The sequence below is a fragment of the Papaver somniferum genome, chromosome 2, assembly GCF_003573695.1.
Source record: "Papaver somniferum cultivar HN1 chromosome 2, ASM357369v1, whole genome shotgun sequence".
In the NCBI taxonomy this organism is placed as follows: Eukaryota; Viridiplantae; Streptophyta; class Magnoliopsida; order Ranunculales; family Papaveraceae; genus Papaver; species Papaver somniferum.
The window spans coordinates 139,319,179-139,344,119 of record NC_039359.1 but is presented as its reverse complement, the minus strand read 5'-3'; the positions used below and the strand labels follow the sequence as shown (position 1 = coordinate 139,344,119).

Below are 24,941 nucleotides of genomic sequence, written 5' to 3'. Positions count from 1 at the left end.
AGATAAAGGAATCAAGAATGACCTCTGCTCTAGACTTTCTCTCTCCTATTTACTTGTTTCTTACTCAAAAAAGATCTATCCCCTTCCTTTAAAACTGAACGACTATTTATAGGGAAATACATAGTGGATGACAGCTAATCTGTCCTTTATTTTCGAATATGACTTGCGACATTCTCGCAACCTTAAAAATCTTAATCTCGCAAACTCTCTAATTTTCGCAAGACCATCACATCTTTCTCATGATTTTAGCTGACGTCGTTTATTATATCATTTCTGAAATTGTTCTGTGACGCTGTTGTGTTGTGTTGTTGATAATTTCGCTAAGATATTATTGTTGCGAGATTCTGATCCTAAAGTGGCACAGCCGCACCTATGGCATGGTGGCATGGCCAAAGCTAGGATTTGGCTCGTTGCCAAAGTTAAGGGCTTGGCAACATGGCAAGGCTAGGATTTGGCGTCGTAGCCAAAGTTAAGGCTTGGCGGCATGGCCAAGGATAGGATTTGGCATCTTGGCCAAAGTTAGAGCTTGGCGGCATGGGCAAGGCCAGGATTTGGCGTCGTGGCCAAAGTTAGGGCTTGGCGGCATGGCCAAGGCTAGGATTTGGCACCGTGGCCAAAGTTAGGGCTTGGCGGCATGGCCAAGGCTAGGATTTGGCGGCATGGCCAAGGCTAGGATTTGGCGTCGTGGCCAAAGTTAGGACTTGGCGTCATGGCCAAGGCTAGGATTTGGCGTCGTGGCCAAAGTTAGGGCTTGGCGGCATGGCCAAGGTTAGGCATATTGGTGCTAGACCCAAATATGGCTTCGTCAACACTGGCTTCAGTTGCCATATCAAACTTAATTTCCTAGGGAGCATTACTTGGCTTGGTTGGCGTGGAAACCTTAGCTAAATTAAAGTTTGGCATATCGAAACCCTAATTTGCGCGTGTGGCATGTGGCCGCGGCACGGTGACGTTTTTGTGCAAACGGCGCACCATGGCCACGCCAAAGGAATTATGGTAGAGCCATAACATGGGGATGACCACAGGAGCAAGGTCGGCTATGAGTGGCCATAGCATGGCGCCATTCTTAGGGTTTCCTGGGTCCCGCATGGCTCGTGGCATGTTTTGGGGCCCAAAGTGGCATAATTTGGGCCACGACTGGAAATTAGGGTTTCAACTAATGCCACTAAAGCAAAGTCGTGTTTTTGATTAGAATACCCTAATTGAAATTTGTCATGGCTTTGGCCACGAACAGGAGGTGGGTTAGCACATAGGCGCTCTATTTATGGCACGTTGACACGTGACTGAAAATAAGTTTACCACCGTATGTTAAAGAAGTATAAGTTTCCTGTCAAGTGACTGAAAATTATATTCCTTAAGATCACCTTCACGGAATCGGTTCAAAGTTTCCTTTGCACAAGATTTCGTTTGATCATCAATAGATCTAGAAGCTGGTTTTTCATCCTCTTTTGATTTGATGTAGTTAGGCAAACTACCATTATCTTGATCTGTTTCAGATGTGACTAAACCGGTTTATCACAGTTTGTAAAAGTCAAGCAAGGACTTTTAGTTTCCTCAGTATCAGAAGAAATCACAACATAATCATTTGTCAGAGTCATAGGATGTGTCTCCTTATCAGTAAGAGATTTACCAAGAGCTTCTAGTTTGACAGTGAGATCCATATTCTCTTTGGTCAGACAATTCAGTTGAATGTCTTTATCTCTGATCTCCTGTTTAAGAAGATTTTTCTCTGTCTTTAATAACACCACTTTAGAAGACAGGTATTTTATAGGCTTTAGGAGTTTTACCAACTCTTTATCAGCATCTTCCTTTCCATCAGAGATGGACACGGATGTTTTCGCAACTCCTGGATCATGAGTCAACGAAGTAGTAACATCTTCAACTTTTGAGTATTCAAACTCTTGCATAACGTTAACTGAATCAGACATAGATTCAATTTCTTATAGGTTGGATCGCACCAAACAAAGATTATTAGATCTTTTCGTGTTTGCCTGCTCTGATACCAATTGAAAAGACGAGGGTACCCAAATATACCTCAAGCTAAAACTTTTCCTACCTATAAGCCCTTTCTCCGAAAGTGATTGTCTATGGACTGAGTCGAGACAATGCAACTAATCGGTTCACGCTTCGTGTGATCGTCTATGGATACGAGATCGAGACAATACAACAACGAAGTATGTTTACTTGATAAAAATGTTCGGACTTAACCAAACACAATAGGATTGCTTATCAAGTAAATAGGAATTAACGTTTGTGTAATTTACTTTAATTATGATAAAACAATTATAATGCGGAATATAAAGTAAACGCCACAACAAGATTTTGTTAACGAGGAAACCGCAAATGCAGAAAAACCCCAGGACCTTGTCCAGAATTGAATACTCTCAGGATTAAGCCGCTACACAAAATTAAACCTAACTTCATATAGTTAAGACCAAGTAACTAAATCTATAGTTCACCTAGTTCCTTCTGTATTCCCACGCCTCCAACCTATGAATAAGTCACGTACTTGGAACAATTCCTTTGGTTCGTATTCCAAACAGTAAAGGAATAAAAAATCTGTTTGGTATCAACTCTATTCAAACAAGTGATATGAGTCGGACAAAGGCTCTTCTGTTTATCTTAACATAAACTCCTTCGTCAGGTTCTTAGATCTATCTTATTCTCAACTACCGAAGTAATTGTTAAGATTTTGCAATCAATACTTTTAATCACAAAGAATTGTATTGATGCCGATCTACACAACTAATCAATCCAATCTACCATAAGGATAAACCGATTATAGTTGGATACTCTTAAACCGAACAAGTATTGTGCACACCAAAGATTATGAACCCCAAATCAGAAATCTTCAATATTTTTTTGTCTTCAAATCTTCTTAGATCTTCAATAAACACATGCATACAACAACTTGAATCTCTTGTGATCAATCACGCATAGAACATAGTCTGTTAACAATGGATTATCACAAGATCGTCTTTAGTACTAACAACAGTCTAAAGATCCATGTCGAAACTTCGATCTAGTTTGAGTGAATCTTATATCAGAAGAGAAGATTATCAAGCATAAACAAACTAGGTGAAATTAAAGTTCAACCACCGTTAGTCAATCAAATCAATCGAAAACACAAGATAAACCGCAATTATCTAGTTTCCCACCAACGGTACTCGTAGAGCTTCTCAATCCCAAAGAAGACTTTAAACTGAGTGGCCGTAAGAGATTTCGCCTAATCAGGTTACTCTCCTCTCCGAATAAGCGGCTTCACCAGTAACAACACAACCGAGGAAGTTTGCTGTCACGAAGGATTAGTTTGTTGGAAATGCAAACTTCTAGTATTTGTAGACAAGGAAGTTTGGACACCAAGGAATTTCCAAAACGGAAAATATTCTCAAAGATATTCAATATATTCCAAATTCGGTTTTCATAATTCCTGGAAATGCTCTATCCAAAATAATGATTGAAAACCTCTTTGGAAAACCTCGACTAGTAAATGCACATTACTAATTCTCATTTTCCTAAAATAAAATTAACAACCTTAATTAAAAGATTCTTAACTTATTTATTTCGATCCTGGGATTTTCTTCCTGTAGCTATTAAGGAATAACTTTGAACAATAAAAGATAAACATTATTGTACGTGTTCAAAGTATATCGACATCCTTACTTTCTAAGTCCTCTTTCATACTTACAACCTTGAAACAGATTTTCCGCACTTCCAAACAAGTTTAGAATTGGTTCATCCGACTTTCAAGAACTACGCGATTGATTAAGAAACACTCAATCACAAATCATGGGTTTAACGATTCTACCAAAACAAGTTTCGGTTCTACCTCCATGTGAGTACTGTGCATAGTCACACTAGCTTTCCAAAATTCGGTTGACTAGGTACTAGGATCGGTTCCCCACATATATATGGTATCTAACTCATATGTGTTGCACATGTCCATATGATCGGTTCCCCTTTGGCTAAAAACATGTTGCAAATGTCCATAAGATCGGTTCCCCTTTCTGCTACAAACTTGATGCACCTCATACAAGGATCGATTCCCCCTTGTGATGTGTTGCACCTCTTCATAGGATCGGTTCCCCTTTACCCAGATTTGTCTCAACAAAACACAAACTCGATCATACCATCCCAGGTGATTACTTAAGATCAGTTTCACTAATAAAAGTCATACCAATACATAAGTCAGGCCTTTGTGAATAGTTTTACCAAGAACACAAACAAGTCGTGAGCAGTTATACTAAATCACACATATTGGATGTTCACAATATATGCAATGAATAACAATCCCAATAACGCCTGACGATTTCCTTTTCGATTCATAAACAAGTTTATGAACTTACTTCCTTAAAACACATGTAAAACATTGTTTCCTAGGATGAAATCCTCACCTGATACCCATACATAATCACAATAGAATTTAAACGATTATTTCGATGTCGTATCTACAAAGTTTAATGGTTAAGCAATAAACTCCATATTGTATTCCTTAATACTATGTCTATCTAGAGTGCTCATGCTTCGCAGTTTCGTTTTCAATATGCACGACTTGAAAGATACGTTAGGGAATGAAACAGTTCAAGTCAAATATCACTAACCTCAAGTGGAAGGATGATGTTGTCGTTGTATCTTCTTACTTATTCACTTCTTCAAGTCTTCACAATACTTGTAATGTCTCATATCCTAATACTTTCAAGCTAACCTATACGAAGTTGACTTTGGTACATAATCAAGCGACTCTTAAAATGAGTTTTGATTCACTAAAATATGACAACCAAACTTGACATACCAACGCTTGGTGGGTTCAACCGATCAATGCTCTAACATAACTTACCTCCCTATAAGAGTATTTTGTCTCCATAAATATAATTTCGAATCAAATCTCTCTATGATCGGATTCCAGATGTATTTAACATCAACTTTAGACCCTAATGTCATACCAAAGTAGGTAACAAGTAACTTATCTTTTTTTTTTGCTTAATCATACTTTTTATTAATAATAAAAGCAATCAAAAACATTCACACAAAATCTGACTAGACAGGCCCAGAACAGATTAAACAAGAGAGAAAAACTGAAAATCAAAAATAAGCCCAACTAATGTCAAAGCCCACTACAAGTTAAAAAATCTAAAGTATGCTTTATTCTCTCATTCCAGAGCTCCCAAAAATGAAGGTTTATTATCACATACCATCACTTCTCCTCTTCTTAGTAGATCACCTTTCTTGGCCATTGTGTCAGCTGAGACATTTATTTCTCTAAAAGAATGCCTAAAAGAGATATTTTGCAGACTAGATTGAATTCTTTTCCACCTATTGCTTACAATCCAAGGTATTTTTCCTGAACTGAAAGCTTTCAACAATGCCTGTGAATCCAAGCTAAAGCAGACATTTAGGAAATTTTTTCTAACAGCCCATTCACCTGCACAAATTAGAGCCATTACCTCTGTAATATAATTAGTAGCCACCCCCAAACCCCCATCTATTGCACCAAGATAACCACATGTATTATTTCTTCCAACAAAACCAAATCCAGCAATTCCAGGATTTCCTTTGGAGGCTCCATCACAACATATAAGAACTTGATTACTTGCAGGGAATCTAAAAAAAGCATTCTTTCACTTCAGAGTTAGTTACCTTAACACCTTTGATACCAAAAGTAGACATGATACTCATATCATAAGTGGAACCTCTGATTTTGCTTTTCATTCTTACACTGCATTCTTTTGTGAATCTCATTACCTGCTGTTTGAAAACCTCCACACATGGTTGTTCTACATCAAAATAGCTTTTATTTCTAGTAAAGTAGAGTTCAACAATTACTGTAAAAGCACTTATGCACCAAACTTCTCTCACTGTTGAACTCTTCATTTGAGCACATTTTAGTACCTCCATGAAATTAGAAGGATTCACAAATTTAAACACACCTCCAAGCCAGTTCCATATTTTTCACTAAAATCACAGTACCAAAGAATATGATCCATATTATCCTGTCCATTTCCACATAAATAACATTTGGATGCAGTATGAAAAACTTTTTTTCCTATAGTTCTCTTCAGTTGCACTTGCTCCTCTAAGAAATTTCCACATATTAGTTGAAATTTTAGGATGAATTATGGAGTACCATACCTGTTTTGCCCAATAAACACCAGGATGTTTTGTAATGACAAGATGCATTGCACTTTTTACTGAAAACACCTGTCAGATCAGATTCCCATATAAGCTTGTCCTTCCCATCTCCAATAGCTGGTAAATCTTCAGGGGCAAAAAAGTTAAACATTTCTGCAAGTATATTCCATTCCCCATTGACAATCAATTGACTGACTTTCATGTCTTTATGATGTGCAATATAAGATTTATTTATATGTAACTCAATTAAGGCACAATCCTTGATCCACTTATCTCTCCAAACTGAAATGTCATTACCATCACCAACCATCCATCTACTTCCATCTTGTACGTCATTTATAACCCATTTCAGACCTGGCCAAATTGAGGATTTTTTATGATAATTTATCCATTCTCCATTCTTATCCTTAAACTTGGCATTTGAAAATTTTGTCCACTCTACTTCTTTTGTCTTCATCTTCCACAGTACTTTCATGAGAAGAGCTTTATTTACCAACTTTAATCTCCTCAGTCCAAGACACCTTCAGTTACTGGAGCACACATTTCATCAAATTTTACTATAATAAGTTTTTTAACTGATGGGTCACCAGACCATAAGAAATTTCTTATAATTCTTTCACATTCCTTGATGACAGTTTTAGGCCATTTATACACATACATGTTGTATATTGGGATACTGCATAACATTGCCTTCACCAAAGTAAGTCTGTCAGAGAACAAGTAACTTATCAATAACACAACAAGATTTGTTGGACAATTACTAAGATCAGGGACATCACCTATAACTATTAATCTGGTATTATTAGTGTTAATATGCAACCCAACTATATATATTTAAAATTCTTGAAAATAGAAGGAAAAAAAGGTTACATAACTCGTCCCACTTGTTATCAATGATGATTATGATGTCATCCACCTAATGAAGATGATTAACTCAGATTCCACCTAAAGAAGCTTCAAAACTATGAACAAACTCATAGGAGTTGCTTTGTCAATGTACCTAGAGAAACCTTCCATGGCGATGTTGAATAAGAATGGTGATAAAGGGTCACCTTGTCGCACTCCCCCGAACTACTAAAAATTCTAAAAGAGGATTCATTAATTAGAATTGAAAATCTTACCCATTAGATCCACTTCAAACCTAAACCTATTTATGTCATGATATACCCTAATTTATGACATACTCCACTTCGAACCAAAACCAACTTATGACATACTCCAACTTATCATATAAAATACCTTCTCAAGATTAATGGTGCATACAATCCCCGGGATACCAAACTGTAGTTGAAAAGAAGAATGTACCAAGTACACCACCAACCTTTTCGTTCGGCAACCTGTACGGATAAAACCTAATACAATTACAAGAAGACAAACTTAATGATCCTTGAAAAATATGTACATATAGAGTTTATATCTCTACCTCTTTATAATCAGAAAGGAAAGACAACAAAGTCAGTGAACCTGATTGTATAGAAGAGTACTTGGACGATCTCAAAAATAAATATCCAAGATCAATCTAGTTGTATCCAAATAATTGAATCTGAATTCTGCCAAGTATGAAACTTTTTATGTATCTTTCAATATACAAAATCTACAATAGAGTCTCTTAATCGATCACAGTTAAGATGGACTTATTTACAAGATTTGATTACGTATTACTTGTTGTCATTCCAATTATAAAGATAAATAATATAATGCGAAAAAAACAAAAACACAAGACACCAGAAGTTTTGTTAACGAGAAAAACTACAACTGTAGAAAAATCCCGGGACCTTGTCCAGATTTGAAAACCGAATTGTATTAAGCCACTACAGAAACTAGCCTACTATCAGACTTCAGACTGGAATGTATTTGAGACCGAATTCACCTATCAAGCAATTCAGTTGCAGTCGTACTCCTTAGGTCTCTTGAGCCTCGCAATGCTCTACGCAATTGGTCCCCTTAGATGACATCATTTATATCTTAAGAGTTGTTTCATCCTAAGTGAAGATTTTTGATACCAATCTGCATCTAACAAATAAGCCTATTTGATTTCCCTTTAGATCAATATACCAAGGCTTGGAAATCTTTTACAAATACACAAATCTAGCAAACCTCCCAAATTTGGAACACTTACACTCAGTTAGCTGAGAAGCCTGGATTATTAACCAACCCTCAAGAATAATCTTAAACCGACCAATTAAGAAAAGTTTTAGATATCTATCTTGAGGAATCACAAAGTCTGAGACGAAGAAAACTTTGTGATTTCTATCTATCTCGTTCCTGAAAGAGATTACTAAAACTTCAATAACATAATGAACAAGATCAGGGTACACGAACTATCAAGGTAAAGATAGTCGGACCTGGCTTCACGAATCCCTAAGTGAAGTCTTTAAGTTGTAAACCTATTTATGTTTCTTGAGGAAACCTAGGTTCATAAAGGACGACTATAGGAAACAACTATGATAAAGATGTGTTAAGGATTGAATTTCCTTGTTGTTTGAGTCTATCTATTTATTTTTCAAGATTAGCGTTGCTTAGAATTCAAGCTAAGATAACTTGAGATTCAATAAAACACTTTCTCTGTTTAGATGAAACTCTTGTTATGAGTTGATGTAAATATGTGAGAAGTTTGTCTTGAAATCACATAGAAGAATATACAATATGGTCCAGAGTACTGGAACCGTGTACACTGATAGTTCTTTGCAAATATGCCTTTCGAACTTATAAGCAAAGTCGTGTTCATTTAAAAACTCACGACTTGAATCATGATGCACATACACAAAGTGTTTTAGTAATCAAGATGTCTTAGAGGTGCTTATGAGAGTCATATCAATGCCAAACGTACTTTAGAAAATAGTCTGAATGCATCTGCTAAGTTCGTACTGGGTAGGTATACGAAGGTGCGGGTACCTATGGACCAGTTCGCGAATTCAGATGGCTAGGGTATGCGTACCCTAAGGTAATTCACGAAATCAGACCACTGGGTACGCGTACCTCAACCCATTACCGAACTCAGAACTAAAGGGTTTACGTACTGGGCACGCGTACATACCCCTATTCCGGAACTCAGATGGCGATGGTACGCATATTGGGAACGTGTACTGTCGTGTATCCAGAATTCAGTAGTTCTTTAAGCTCTCTTTAATCAATTTGAAACTTTCACAATAGCCATAGATGATGAACATCATTGCTTGAGAAATTTTAAATGTTTATCTTGAATCATATTTCGAGATGTTTAACAAGACAAACTTGACTCAAAATGTTTTGATCAGGAAACTATCGGAACCTGGTGCCTTACCAACAACTAAATTTCTAAAAACTTTGCTTCCTCTTTTGAATACATGCAAATTCAATACTTTTCAAATCTCTCTCGTTTATTTCAATTGTTGACATTGTTTTTTAATAATGTAATTAGGGATTTGGGTCTGAAATAAGAGTTCACGCAATCAATTCAGTTAATTTGGGCTTACCTTTCACCTATCATGTATTCTTGTATCAAAGATTTTTAGTTTAGTTTAGTTAGTTGGAGATGATGGTGTTTGGATGTACACTAAGAAGTTGTTGTTCGATTTCTAAAAGTCAAAAAATCAGAAATCAGTTTGGCAATAACTTTTCAGAACGACATATAGAAGCAGAAAAGTCAGTTTTTTATGAAACAAAATAGTTTTGCTTCTGACTTGTGCCTGGAGAAACGGAAGCCCTTCTGCTTTATAACTAGGGCTGCACAAGGGGTAGGGTGGGTAGGATATGGCCTATACCCGCCACCCTACCCGTTTACTGGCGGTTAAGAAAAAATTTACCCGCCACCCTACCCGCCATTAAACGGGTAAGATCCTACCCAACCCATTCTCTGGAGGGTCGGGTAGGGTAGGGTGGCGGGTATAACCGTTTACTACCACCAGCACAATTCTTCTTCCATGTAGCTCCAAGCACCATCTATATCACCTGCAATACAAAATTTCAGCTCCTTTTGTAACCACCATCTTCTGCTGCTTCTTTACAGTGCCCATTTCAGATCCATCTAAGATGCTTCCATAATTCCTTACCTGTAACCAATGGAAGAAACCACTTCAAGCACCAACATTACCATTGCAGCAGCTCAAGCCTGCTCCTGCCATCTTAACAGAGCCTCAACCACAAGTATAAACATGTCTAACAATGGACATGCGAAACATATCAATTATGGTCCATGGTACTGCTAAACCACAGAGAAGAACCAGAATAACTTGTATATCTAGTAATCACTTGAAATAGTTCACCAAATTGGCTTTTTCACTCAAAAAAAGTCCACAGATATCACGATAGACGGTCATCCGCGATGGAAGTTTGAACCTCGGCTCAAGATATCTACAAAATGCTATAAATCCTTCTCTTCAACCATTCGGAAAGACTGTTCATCTGTGATAATGAACTTTATCAAGGCTCTCCTACATCCATCTTGACAGAACGTAACCCCAACTGTTTGCTGCTGATCTCCCAGATTGCTAGGCTGACCGAGAGAGTCCAACTGCGCAGCTTCTAGTGACTCCATATACTTCCGACACTTGGTCAAATGCCATTTCAAATTTGATGTGCCATACTTCTTACCACCAGCCCTATATTTACCACCTTCACAGTAGTTACATTTCCCCCATTTGATACCAGCTTCATCAACACTCTTTTGGAAATGCTCCCACACCGAAGATGTTCTGTTCCGCTTCATACTTTCCCTGACCTCAGGTTGAGAAGATGGTGGAGGTGGAGGTGGCGGAGATATAACAACACTGACCCTTTGTTGCACAGATTGATATGAATCTTGAGAGGGAATAGGAGGTCTCGTTGACATCAATTCTGTAATCTCAACCATGCTTCCTCACTAGTCACTTCTGCAACCAGTAAAGACTACTGCAACCAGTAATGCTACTGCAACAGTTACTAAGCCTGAGAACAAAGTAGAACTTCTACTGTAGAAGAATACTGCATCTAGAGAAAAGGTTCCCAATACAAATAGAGGTTATAAGGCAAAGAACAAGTGATATGAATAGAAATCAGAGGCTAAGTGTGAGAATTAATGTGAAACATTTCCCTGATGGGACATGTTGTTTCCTAGCATAAGTCATAACACCTACTACATGCAACATGTTCTTACAATATGATGTTAACAGATTATGAAAAGAGACGATCAATAAAGCATGTTATTTATCATGCTGCATAGGCAGTTGAAAAATAAGAAGCATGTTATTTATCATGCTTCATTGTTTTGGCAATTCTTGCTTTGGTTGTGTTTTCAACTGCACTGGCACTGACAACTCATAAGAGTCTTATGATAAGACCATAAATAAAACTCAGGTGAATGGTTTCAAGTATTAAGTAAAGTTTTACCGTAAAACTAGACAAGTATGTAGTATTAAGTAAACTACGATCACACCGTGCAGGCAACAATAGATTAATGTCCAAGTCAACAAAACAGTGAGCAAAAATGTTCCAAGACAACAAAACAGTGAGCAACAATAGATTAATGGCCAAGACAACGAGACCCTGAAAGATGAATATGAGATTGAGAAGAGTAAGGTATACAAATAGAACATGGAACCCTACTTCAATTTAGTTCAGTTTTGGGGAACAAATGAGTAGATGCAATAAATAGCACAAAGTACCTGCAACTCTACCTCTGATTATGACATACATGTACATCAGGAAGAGACTGCCAGAAGTTTCAACTGTTACCGTCTACTGTCTACAAAAAAATAAGAAACAACTATAAGTTTAACCTTCATCATGATACATCCGAATGCAGATGATTCAATCACATTTACAAAGTTTAGACCAGATACAAGAAATAATAAGGTCTGCAGAAAAGAAAGGCTAAAAAGAAAAAAATAAAATGACCAAGAGTGCAAATATGAAAGCACTCTTGGTCATTTTCTCATTACTTTTTTCTGTGAATCATCGATCAACGAAAAATTCATTTTACTTAAGATACAGATAATTGAATAATAATTCCATAGGATGTATTACACTATATACAGGACAATACAATGTCCGAACAGCATAACATTGTTAACCTAGTGGTTGTACTAGCTTGTTAGCCAACTTCAACAACAACTTCACATGGAAGCAGTAGTAGCAGGACATTTGACAAACATTTAGAAACCCACCCACCTTGCTGATCTTGGAAATGGTGTTCCCAGCAGGAATCTCTTTACTAAACAGTTTCTTTGCAATCTCCTCTGGAAAATCAAACACCGCGCCTTGAATCTGCAATAATAAAACATTTGTTACGACAAAACGAACGTTACAATTAAGAGTTGGCACTGCAAAATACATGTGACACTAAGATGCGATGTAAGCAAAACCTAAGTCCATCATAACCAGATGGTAGAGTGGATATATTCTTTTCTAAGCTAACACAAGAATCAAGGTGCGCATAAAAGGGCTCACAAGAAAAACACAGAAGCTAGAAAAGTCCACAGAAACTGCAGTTTCTTATGATTTTACATATTTGAGGTAACTCAAATGAGACGAAAAGGAAAAGGGTTCTTCAACTAATGTACAAAGGTAATGAGCTGCAAGACAGAAAATGCTACATTATTGGCTTCCAAAAGGAGTTTTGAATACCGAATTGGCATTCAAAAAATATATTTAGTACCCGTTTGAAATATTAAAAAATTTTACATTTAAAGACATGGGTTTTAACTATTACGTTTGAGTAAATTTCTACGAGAAATTCATCAATCAGTTAACATGCATGTTAATTTCTCAGCTAAATTCCTAGATCTTATTACTCAACTGATTACTCATATGAAGACGGAGATGATTACTGAGATCGAAACCCAAATCAAAACACAGATTGAAATCTTTAAACACTTACATCTTCAGATCGAAACCCTCAAAACCTCAAACTGCACTTGCATCCTGAAACCCTAAATTCTCTTCTGCAGAGATAAAGAAAGTGGATTGAGATGAGCAAAAAATAGATTCAAACACATAAGACACAAATCGAACACACAAATCACTTACATCTTCAGCTTCAGATCGAAACCCAGACTTCACTTCTTCTGCAGAAAATCACCACTTCGCTACTTCGAATGAAAACAGAGAAAAATGGTTCAAATGAAAAGCGATGAAATGGTTCGATAGAGAAAATCCATTTACTTTGTAATTTATCCCTATTATGTTTTAAAATAACAAAAAAATAGGCTGGAGGAAAAAACAATACAAGGGTTACTTTGTCTTTTCATTATTAGACGGGTAGGCGGGTAGGGTAGGATAATTTCGAGCTTTATCCGTCACCCTACCCATCTAACGGCGGTTAAGAAAATCTTTACCCGTTACCCTACCCGCCAAATAGTGGGTAAAATACGGTTAAAACACTGGCGGGTAGGGTAGGATTGGCGGATATGGGTAGGGTATGTGCACCCCTATTTATAACTAAAAAAAAGGGTGTTTGGCATATCAGCGTGCATCTACTTAAAACCTCGACAGCTAGCATAGGGCCGAACCGGTGCATTTACCACTATACGGAAACTTTTGTTTCCGGTAATAGAAAAAGAAAACAAAGAGAAATCAAACCCAACACGGTTCTGTCTCTCAACTTTGATTTTCATTCCTTACCTTTTTTCCGAATTCGCTGGAGAAAAAAAAACTGAAAATGGGAATTACATCAGATATTAAAGATTCTTTGTTGAACAAAAAGCAATCAATTCTGATTCCAACTTCTTACGAAGAACAGAGAATTCTAAATTCTAAAAGGTGTACTCAAGGTATTCCCCCCCTTTTCTTACCAATCCATATAATCTCTTAAAATTGAAAAACCCATTGATTTTTAGATCTCAATTTTGATTGTTTGTATTGAAATAGGTAGAGGGTTTATCTTTGATCAGAAAAGGTGAACCCTTTTTTTGATTTTGCTTATCATTTTTGATTGATTAAAATTGTGTTTCTACTGATTGTGCAGAAGGGGTTAGGGCTGGAACTAAGGCTGCTGTTGTTGCAGGTATTGCTACTGCTGTGCCTACGGTATGTAATCTTAACCTTCACCACTATCAAGTTCTTAACCTGCACTGCTTTAGTTAACCTCTGCATAAGTCCTTCTTTAGGAAGTGGTTGCTCTTAATTCATTTCAAGTACAAACATTGGACCATTGCGGATTAGGAATTTGAGATGACCCATTATCTTGCATGCTCTATTTTAGCGTTTGTCTTTCTCTGTCTGCCGTAACTGAGCTTGATTGTGCCCTCCGGGGAACGCTTATTTACTTCCTGTTTAATGGTGGACTCCTCTTGCATCCTAGACAATTCAGCATTGTGATGTCTCCACACCTCATGATCAGTCTGCATTTCTTTTTCTTGACGATATTTGCACTTTCCCTTGCCACATCTTGCTGTTATAGGTTAAATTACACTTGACCCTTTTTCCTTCGCCACTCAATGTCACTTTAAACTTTCCTTGCTGAAAAGTCAGCTTTCTCAGTTTCCGTAAAAGTCTCTTCCTGCATCCTAGTCACTTTGAAACCTCTTGAAAATATCAATTACTATTGATCCGACTAAAAACTCAGGGCGCACTTTCAAACGATTCAGGATCAAAACCGCCTTTTGGTTCATCATACACAGGCATTGGTGGTACTTCCTCTGGGGAAGTTGTTTCATTGTCTGAGAAGAAGAAGAGAATGGAGAGAAGCAAAAAGATCCATCAGCATGAACAGGATTAGTGAATGTTGAGAGGGAAGCAGTTAGCACAAGTAGTGAGTTTTGAAGCAGACGTGGACTTGGCTTTATAAATTGTTGCTAGGGGCTATATAGTGTTTGAAAGAAAGAACATTGTTGTTGCTGAAGGCAATTAAGGGTTTATCAAATGAGAGAAGAAGTATTAGATACCGGGAGCTATAAACCCTTGACACGGGATTTTAAATAGGTCCGAGAATGGATTATTATTCAACTAGTTAGTTAGGCCCCGATAAAATAGATTGCATGCATCTTTGTGTCATTTGCTCGGTTAGCTTAGGTAGAATGCTTTTGAGCCGTTTGCAAGGAGAAGTGCACCCACGGTATCTAGAGTAAACCAAACCTCCATAATTTCTTGGGAATGCCTGAATGAGCTGGCTTGTTCTTTTGACTAAAGCAGTATCACTTGTTGTTTTGTTAAGAAGCACTATGGCTATAACTTCAAACTGGTTTGTGAAACTATTTGTTTATGAAACTGGATGATTTACAATGAAAATAAGACGAGGCTCTAAGCCTTTAATGGCAGGTGAATAACAATCCAGTAGATGTTCTAGAACTTGTTAGAGAGAGAAGTTACGCATATGTGAAATTGGGGTTTATATCTGCAAGTTCCCCAACTTTTTAGCACATCTTTCATGGTCAGGCACTTGAAACATTAGTATAATACTGTTGGTCTAGTGAACTGGTGTCATCTTAGATAGTCTGTTGGTTGCTCAAAACCTATCATATGTAGGATCTTACCAGAGAAAAGGGAGGAGAATATACAAGAAACTACAGATGCAACACTGTTATTTTGGTTGTAATCTCGTAAACACCTGACACCTTCAAACAAGCAAAAGGACAAGTCCTATAAATTGACTAAATGACTCTCGTAACTAATCCCTAAACTTAATCTGAAGTTAAACTTCTAACTTCATATATGTTATCTATTGATCTGTTTCTGCGACAGGTTGGATTTCCTGATTAAAATTTGGAGCAACTTTTGCTTATCGAATTTACAATGCTTATACATTTCTGTTGTTTAGTGTGAAATTGTAAACTAGCAGGATCTCCTGATTAAAGTTGTTTACTTGTTCATTTTTGGATTAGATTAGACAACTCTTTCTTTTTCGTTTCTTTGTTCGTGTAATGAATTACTTCCTTACTTGCGTGTTTTTTATCTTCTTGACTCTTATATGGCTCATTTTTTCTAATTTTCAGTTGATTGCTGTTCGAAAGGTTCCTTGGGCGAAAGCTAGCCTTAATTATACCGCTCAGGCACTTATTATATCTGGAGGTACTTATTAAATTCTCTATCAAAGAGTATAGTGTCTTGTCCACGTTGAATTTCATGTATCATATCCGGATTTTGGATCAGCATTTCAGACGGATATATGCTATGTTGCCCCTGTGGCGACTTGACATATTCATCTATACGTAATGCTACTAATTTAGATCATGGTTGATTTTTCAACTTGGTTCGGCTTGATCTATGCCTAATGCCAAATGGAAGATGGGGAGTTAACTTCTCTTTGTTCAGTTTCTTTAGAAAATTTGTGATCTGATAATTTCTCCCCGTCATTATTGGGCCTATTCGTCTTTGCATTTTTCTAAATTAGGGAAGTCAGTATGTAATGTGCGGGATGAATTCTATCATAGGTGTGGTTGCATAGTATTGTCCTTAAGCTATTGCGTGGAACTGGATTATGCTCATAAATATCATGTGCCTAGTTTCACCTGTAACTTTGTTTAAATTGAAATAATAGCATTTGAATGAAACTTGTTACTCCCAGTCAGAAGCTGAGAGTGAAATAATTGTGTTAACTTCGTCATATTTTGTGCTCTCGCGGTAAATTAGTTCCATGCTGCGTATATGATTCTTTTGGTTCCAATTCAACATTTTCTGATGAAGTTTTTTAATATAAAACTTGTTTGAGATTTAGAAAATGAACCACAAAAATCCACCTGTTTTAGATCCCCCGCTCTGTACATTTCAAGTTCTTTTCACTCAGATATATCTATCTCAATGTGGAGAACTCATGTTTATTTCCTATTTCTGCATCAGCTTCCATTGCTGCATACTTCATTACCGCAGACAAAACTATCTTGGAGTGCGCAAGGAAAAATAGTCGAGAACAGTATGACAACCTGAAGAAATAGCTTAACGCCCAATGGAGCCAAACCCGATTCTCCTCTATGCCTCAATTCTCTGCTACCGCTTGAACTTTCTCCTCCTTTTAATAGAGCAGTTTGGAATAGTTTCAGACTTCATTTTGTTTTCTTTTACCATCAAGAAGAATAGGAGTTGCAAGTTTTATCCATGTAATGTATAACAAATCAGTGAATACTTTTAAGTTATAATAAACTGTGTACTAAGATTAATCCTCGGATCGCCGCAATGACTTTGCTGAGTTTGGCTTTATGTTTGTTCTCCATCTGCAGTAGTGATTACTATACCTTCCAGTACCTCTTCCTCCTCCATTGTATGCAATTTTTGCTTACCTGCCCTGATGCTCCCCGGATTACTGGGTCCGTTGCCACCCAGCGCATGACTCGTGAAATAGGATAAGCGGCACTGCCTGCCGCACTGCATTCGAGTTCCTGGGATCAGGGCCCATACCAATGCGTGGTTCAGAAATTTTTCATGCATCAGAACATAGGGCTTAGATGTGCTGAGACACGTGGTTCCACGTAATGTGTACCTTGTTCGAATAATTTTGAGTATCCATCCATCACAAACCACATGAAAATATGCAACTTTCTTTATGAAAGAAGAAACAGCACCATTATTAAGGCACGGCACGGTTGGCACAGTTAATTGTCCATCTATTTTCTATTATATAGAACGATGTAATTTTTTGCTGTTATTTGTAGTATATGGTGCGTCATTAAAGGATTATTATATTTCGGAATTACATGAAATGAATTTTCATAAAACCAGATATCCTAAATTAAATGATAACATTATAACGATAGGATGCACAAGTATGCGTAAGCACTAGCAGTGCGGCACAGGAAGCGGGGATGGGTTGTGCAAATCTGCGAGCGGAGAACGCAGGTTTTTGTGAGATAAAAACACTGCATGGGAATTGGGATTATCAGCCGAGGAAGGGATAAGAATGAATGCAACAGCACATATCAGCAGGATTTATGACTAGAATTAAAAAAAAAGAAAGAAAACGTTCAGGATTTTGCGGTGGGAATTCCACTGCCCATCGTTTCCTACAACCCCCTAGTCAGCAGAGCAGACTCGGCTCCCCTTATCCTCTTCTCTCTCTCTGACCCTCTTCTATTCAGCTGATGTTATTTAGAATGCCCACTGCGGTTAAGGGGGAAGTTAGTGAAGAATTTATTCGTGCACATATTCTCTCTCACTGAATTGTGATTTCATCCGTACCTTATGTGTATACATATATCTCACTATCAGACACGTGTATATAAAGAGGTACGTGGAAAGCATGCAGGCCAAAAACATCAAAACATGATGGGTCACGAAACACCAAATAAACCCCGAGGAGTTACTTTATCTCATCCCCAAAAGAGAAGCCAAGATCAACGGTGGAGAGAAAGTTAGCTGACACGGACTGACAGGGGCAGAAGACACTTGTCTGACACGAGCAGACCCCTCAACTACCCACATTAAACACTCCGAGCAGTGTACGTGTCGACCAACCTGTGGAACGAGCGAGGATGCCTCTGCGGGATCAAGGGGGGAACGCATACCTCCGCGCGATGGACGCAAGGACACAAGAAGATAAGGTTCCGACGGTCTTCAGAGATGGGTCCCACGTTCTAACCTTATAAATACCCAATCTCCACCAAGAGGAAGGGGGATCGAAAACATCAGGAAGGGAAGGAGAGAGAGAGAGAGAAATAGCAAAGGTAAGTTAATCCCTGAGAGGAGAGAAACATGTAAACCCCAAAAATCATTCAACTATTCGTGTAACCGTGAAGAACATAGTAGAACAACAAATCCCGTGGATGTAGGCCTTAGTGCTGAACCACGTAAACCTTGGTCTTATTTACATTTCAGCACTTTACATTCATTTAGCTCCGCACGAGTTTGCTTATATGTTTTGTTTTCCTTAATACTTATATCCCATGCACAAACGCCACGCATGGAGTGGTTGGAGGAGGCCATGATAAACCCGAAGGTTTTGAGCCAATGAATCAACACCAGGGTACCATCATCATAATCTCCTTAGATGTTAAAGATTGATTGTGAGCGTTCGGACCCGCACGTGGTTCTTGTGCTCACAATTTGGCGCTAGAAACAGGGACTTCGTCCCGGTAAAATATTTATCTTGTCCTGTGATTTCATTTTAATTTGGCATATGATTGCTCTGATCTTATCAGCTCGGACCGTATATATCATTCGTCAACTGTATTATGTTCAAAAACCCACCTTTGGTCTTCGATAAGAGTTATTGTTCTAAGCGGGTTATTGTTCTAATCCATCGGATTTACAATTTTCGTAGTTTTTATACTAAGGATCTCTTTTAATAAAACTCTAACCCGTAGTTTATAGCCTGCGGGTATTAATTCCCTCTTGAAAAATTGTATTTCGCCAACTAACCCGCTTCACGCGGATATTCCCGTTTCTGTTGTTTGAAATAACTTATGCAGAGAGAACGTGTTGTGAGTAAAGAAGGCAAGTTTACGCGGGATTTCAGTATCAACAAAAGGGCACGTGATGGAAAATACGCAGGAAGCAGGAAAATCCAAAGCTTTGTCAAAAGAAACGCCCAGGACAACCCCGATCATCACCCGAAGCAAGCAGAAAGGAGATAAAGCTAAAGTGACCAATCGAAGGCAAGATACTGCAGAAATCACTTCACCCATGAACGCTAATTCAGTTGCAGCGGCGGCTCTCAGAGCAGCAACGATAAAGTACGGGGAGGCTGCGGTAGTTCCGAAGGCTGCGGAGGCTAGCAATACCTTCGCCATGAGTCAACTTAATCAACCAAGAGAAAGGGTGGATGAATCCAGAACATTCCAACCCGCGCACCTGCTAACCTTTGGAATGCCGCTAACAAATAATCAGAATCAAACCATACCGGCGGCTCTGGCACCGCAGAGGGGCGCTCACTACAATTTGGAAACACCAGCAACCGAAGTTGAACCCCTGCCACCTTTAGTACAGACCATGGAGGAGGGCGGCACCACGGCTGTAGCGGCACGCGCTGGGACTCCCAATCAGGGGTCCAACCAATCACACCGACTAATGGCTGATCTTGAGGAACTGAGGAAGAACCAGCAGGTTTACGCAGAAGCTGTAGCTCTGTTGGCCAGAGAAAATCAAGATTTAAAGGAGCGGATTGCTCTAAGCATGAAGACCAGCCAACAACTTGATGAAGCAAGCTCCAAAGCACCAGAGCCAAACCAAGACTGTAGAGTCGTCCTAGCGGCTAATGAAGACGTGACAAGGAGACGTAGCGTATCCGACCCGGATTATGACGATGGATAGTCAGACGGTGATGAGCTGAAGAATTTAGAGCACCAACGCGCAATGGAGGAACTATGAGATGAGATGATGGCAGAGATCAGGCAATTAAAAAATAAACAAGGTGGGGGAAGGTTAGAGGAGGTCATGAGAGAAGCTAACTCCACGCCCCTAACGCATCGCTTAGCCAACACCCCTATTCCACTGAAATGCCCTGTCCCGACGTTCGAATGCTATGATGGATCCAGCGACCCTGCTGCACATGTTCGGTACTACAACCGTGTCTTAGCTAGATGGGGTCAGAACGACGCCGTACTCTGTAGATACTTCCCGTCAAGCTTGAAGGGATCGGCGTTATCATGGTTTGATAATCTGCCACCAAACTCCATCCACTCATATGACCAACTCGCAGAGAAATTCTTAAGAACATACATGTACAACAAGACTGTAAACACCGGGATGGATAAGCTCTTTTCACTAGCAATTGGCTACAAGGAAACCACGAGGGAGTACACAAACAGATGGCATAAGATCTGCCAAGCCATAGGGAGCGTGGACCCAGTGGTAAGCATCAACTGCTATAAATGGGGCTTAGACCGAATGAGTCCCCTATTTGTTGAAATTCACGGGAGCGTGCCCAAGACAGAAGGAGATCTCCGAATAATTATCGAGAAGCACGCTCGACTTGAAGAAATTCAACGGGAAAACCCGAGGGCATATCCGCAGAGGTCTCACCGCACCAATTCAGCGGAACAAACCAATGGGGCCAAAAGGGGTTGCTCAGATGAGAGACCTCACGAAGATAGGAAGGAACGGAGGGATGAACGAAGTACAGGCGACCGAAAATTCGAAGATCAAGTTTACACGAAACTCAACGCTAGCTATGCTCGTATCCTACGAGAAATCAAAGGGAGGGAAAACTTAGAGTGGCCATGGTCTTAGGGAAAGCATCCCCCGAGATCCGATAAGTCTAAATATTACTGTGAGTATCACTGTTTCAACGGACACCAGACCGAAAAATGCAAGAACCTTAAAATAATGATCCAAAAATTAATTGATGCGGGAGAGCTCAAACATTACATACGAAAGGAGGTTACCGAGGACAGATCCAAACGAACCAAACTAGTCCAACTTCCGGAAGAAAACCGAACAATCAACACCATCTCGTGTTCCGAAGACACAGGACCCTCACTCACAGCGCAGATTGGAAAAAGGTTACGGAAGCAATTCGAAGACCGCTGCGAGTTATATAAGGTCGATGGGATAGCGGTGGACGAACACGAAGAATGGATGGAATCTCCTATCATCTTCGATGCCGAGGATATCGAAGAAGATATGGAAGACCATAACGATCCCTTGGTCCTAACATTACCAGTAGCTGGATGTAACCTCAAAAATATCCTCATAGACGGGGGAAGCTCTGTAAATGTCCTATTCTATGATGCATTCAAACGGATGAAGCTCCAGGATGAACAGTTGATGACCTCTTATCACACCATCTACGGATTCAATGGAGCAGCCACGAAGCCCTTGGGAGACATCGTGTTACAGGTCAACGCAGGGCCCATGAAACTGGATACCCGATTCAGTGTGGTGGACACCCCTTCCCCCTACAACGCCATTATTGGACGACAATGGGTACACAAGCTCAAAGGAGTTGCGGCAACATACCACCAATACCTCAGATTTCCAACACCTGAGGGAATAATGGAGATCAAGGGAGATCGAATCGCTACGCGAGAATGCCAGGCCACTCAGGATCATATCAACAATGAGCAAGAAGAGCAGCGAAAAATCCGAAGAGTAAGAAATCAAGAAACCGCGAAAGAAAAAGCCGTAGACCTATTCCTTAAGGAAACTACAGGAAAAGGCTTGACGAAAGATCGTAATGACCAAGGCTCGGAAACAAGTACCTCAATAACCAGCGAAGAGCAGAAACACGCTAAATAGCAATTAAAGAGCGCCCCAGTTCTCGGAAACCCGAAGCCTGTGTTCACGCCAGTAGAACCCATAAAGGAAATCAACATAGGAACGGAAGAAGACCCGAAGATGGTCAAAATTGGGACCATCATGAACGAAGGAAGAGAACATTCCTTAACCAAATTACTTAAGGAATATGCGGATGTGTTCGCCTGGAAGTTAGGAGATATGCCGGGGATTGACCCAAAAGTAATCCAACATGAACTACGCATCAAACCGGGCACTCCCCCGTTCAGGCAGAAAATACGAAAAGTGGCTCCAGAATATCATAAGGCGGTAGAAACAGAACTTCGGAAGCTACTAGATGCAGGATTTATCAGGGAAGTCAAATACCCTACCTGGATCTCCAACATGGTCATTGTTCCTAAGAAAAATGGAGGGGTTAGAATATGCATCGACTTTACTAATCTCAACAAGGCATGTCCAAAGGACAGCTATCCCCTGCCGAGCATAGATCAACTGGTTGAAGCAGTTGAAGGGTACGAAGAGCTGTCATTCATGGACGGATATTCTGGTTACAACCAAGTAGCCCTGGCAGAAGAAGATCAGCCACACACAGCGTTCTATACCCCACATGGCCTTTATTGCTATACCAGAATGCCTTTCGGGCTCCGAAACGCAGGGGCAACATACCAAAGGATGGTCGATGCTATCTTCAAGCCATGGATTGGAGGAACCCTAGAAGTCTACGTGGACGACATGCTCGTCAAAAGCAAGCTGCGTAAAAATCACCACCAGGACCTGAGGAATATCTTCGAAGCAATGAGACAGCATCACATGAAAGTGAATCCGGAGAAACGTACTTTCGGTGTCACCTCGGGGAAGTTCCTCGGGTATCTGGTGACGAAAAGGGGCATCGAGGTAGACCCAGCTAAGATTCAAGCCATAGTAGAGATGCCGTCACCAAAGAATCTGAAGGAAGTGCAGAAGCTCAATGGGTCCATAGCAGCGTTGGGCAGATTTATTGCACGGTCCTCGGACAAATGCAAACATTTCTTCAATATTCTTAAAAAAGGGAGCAGGTTCGAATGGACCGCTGAATGCGAGGAAGCATTCCAAAAAATCAAAGAACATCTAGCTTCAATCCCAATCCTGCAGAAACCAGACCCTGATGAAGTTTTGGCACTGTACATAGCAGCAACAGAGGACGCAGTCAGCGCGGTATTAGTCAAGACCAATACAAAGGTAGAACAGCCTATCTATTACGTCAGCAAGACACTCAATTCCGCGGAAAGAAATTATACTAAGATTGAACAACTCATCCTCGCACTGGTATGGGCTACCCAAAAACTGAGAACCTACTTCCTAACTCACCTTATCAGGGTACCATGCAAAGCACCATTGGAAGCAGTCCTCAAAAGCACGGGAAAAGTGGGCCGAATAGCCAAATGGAACACCCATCTGGACCAATTCAACATCATTCATGAAATTCAACATTCTCAGAAGTCCCAAGTGCTGGCAGATTTCTTAGCAGACCTCCCCCTAGACAACGACGAAGAGATTAAGGGAATACCAGAAGCCGAGGAAGAAATCAAGGATCCAATGGATATCCTCGAACCTGCGAGTCATAGACAATGGGAAGTCTTTGTCGACGGATCTAAAAATAAGGAAGGAGCAGGAATATGTATTGTCATTATCACCCCAACTGGAGAAAGGATTATACAGGCACTTAGATTGGAATTCAAAGAGCATACCAATAACATTGTTGAATACGAAGCTGTCGTACATGCCCTACGTATAATAATAGAGATGGGGGTAACCGATGTAAGGCTGACAAGTGATTCGCAGCTTGTCATACGGCAAATTGGGCTCGAGTATAATGTGTACGATGACACTCTTTCAGCTTACATGGCCTTGGTCCAAACATTGGCATCACAAATCCCGAACATTAAGTTCCGGCACTTATGCAGAAGGGACCTCAGGCACGCAGATGCCCTAGCATATATATCATCCATGCTGAGGGATAAAAATGCCGAAGGTATTAAAATAGCAAGGGTATACGAGCCTTCGATTGCATCTCAATTCTCCTTCGCTACCAATCAAGATGTGATGGAAGAAAATATCGAAGACCAGGTAGGAGAAGACATCCATAATGACTTTGATGAAGAAGACATCCTGTCAAGAGCAAATCAAGACGAAGACTTCAGCAACGAAGATGACTGGAGGGTGACAATACAGACCTTTCTCGAAAAAGGAAGCTTACCTGCGGATCGGAAACTAGCTAGGAAGATGCTCTCCAAAGTGGGAAGATATGATCTTCGGGAGGGGGTCCTGTATAGAAAATCCTTCCTTGGACCATTACTACGCTGCTTGTCCCGGAAAGAGGGGCATCGAATTCTAAATGATATCCACTATGGTGACGCGGGGAATCATAGCGGCATGAGATCACTGGCTGACAAGGCAAAAACGCAAGGATATTACTGGCCGACCATGATACAAGATGCTGCGAGGATGTCCCGACGATGTGAAGAATGTCAGTGCTTCGCGAAAAAAATCCACGCGCCGGCAACAATGTTAAACTCTGTCGATAGCCCGTGGCCATTTGCAAAATGGGGCGTAGACATCGTCGAGCCTTTCATCGAAGGATCAGGGAAGAGACGATTTTTGATAGTAGCCACGGACTACTTCAGTAAATGGGTGGAGGCTAAGGCCTTGGCCAGGATCAGAGACGCGGATGTGTTCACTTTCATATTCCAGAACATCATTTGCAGATTTGGTATACC

At 39.7% G+C, this 24,941-nt stretch overlaps 1 protein-coding gene across 1 annotated transcript; it reads left to right on the top strand.

Moving 5' to 3' along the window:
• Positions 1 to 13,595: 13,595 nt before the first annotated feature.
• On the top strand, positions 13,596 to 17,230 carry LOC113349269 (early nodulin-93-like). The gene is made up of 4 exons (XM_026593211.1): positions 13,596 to 13,856; positions 14,051 to 14,112; positions 16,017 to 16,092; positions 16,861 to 17,230. Exons 1-4 carry the CDS (start codon positions 13,745 to 13,747, stop codon positions 16,953 to 16,955), a joined length of 345 nt encoding a protein of 114 aa, XP_026448996.1. The 5' UTR covers positions 13,596 to 13,744; the 3' UTR covers positions 16,956 to 17,230.
• The last annotated feature ends 7,711 nt before the right edge of the window (positions 17,231 to 24,941 follow it).

Excerpts from the sequence above, each read along its gene's own strand:
- LOC113349269 (XM_026593211.1), top strand. The coding sequence starts at position 13,745 with ATGGGAATTACATCAGATATTAAAGATTCTTTGTTGAACAAAAAGCAA. Across the intron at positions 14,113-16,016 it reads TTGCTACTGCTGTGCCTACG|TTGATTGCTGTTCGAAAGGT; the intron begins GTATGTAATCTT and ends TCTAATTTTCAG. Across the intron at positions 16,093-16,860 it reads GGCACTTATTATATCTGGAG|CTTCCATTGCTGCATACTTC; the intron begins GTACTTATTAAA and ends TTTCTGCATCAG.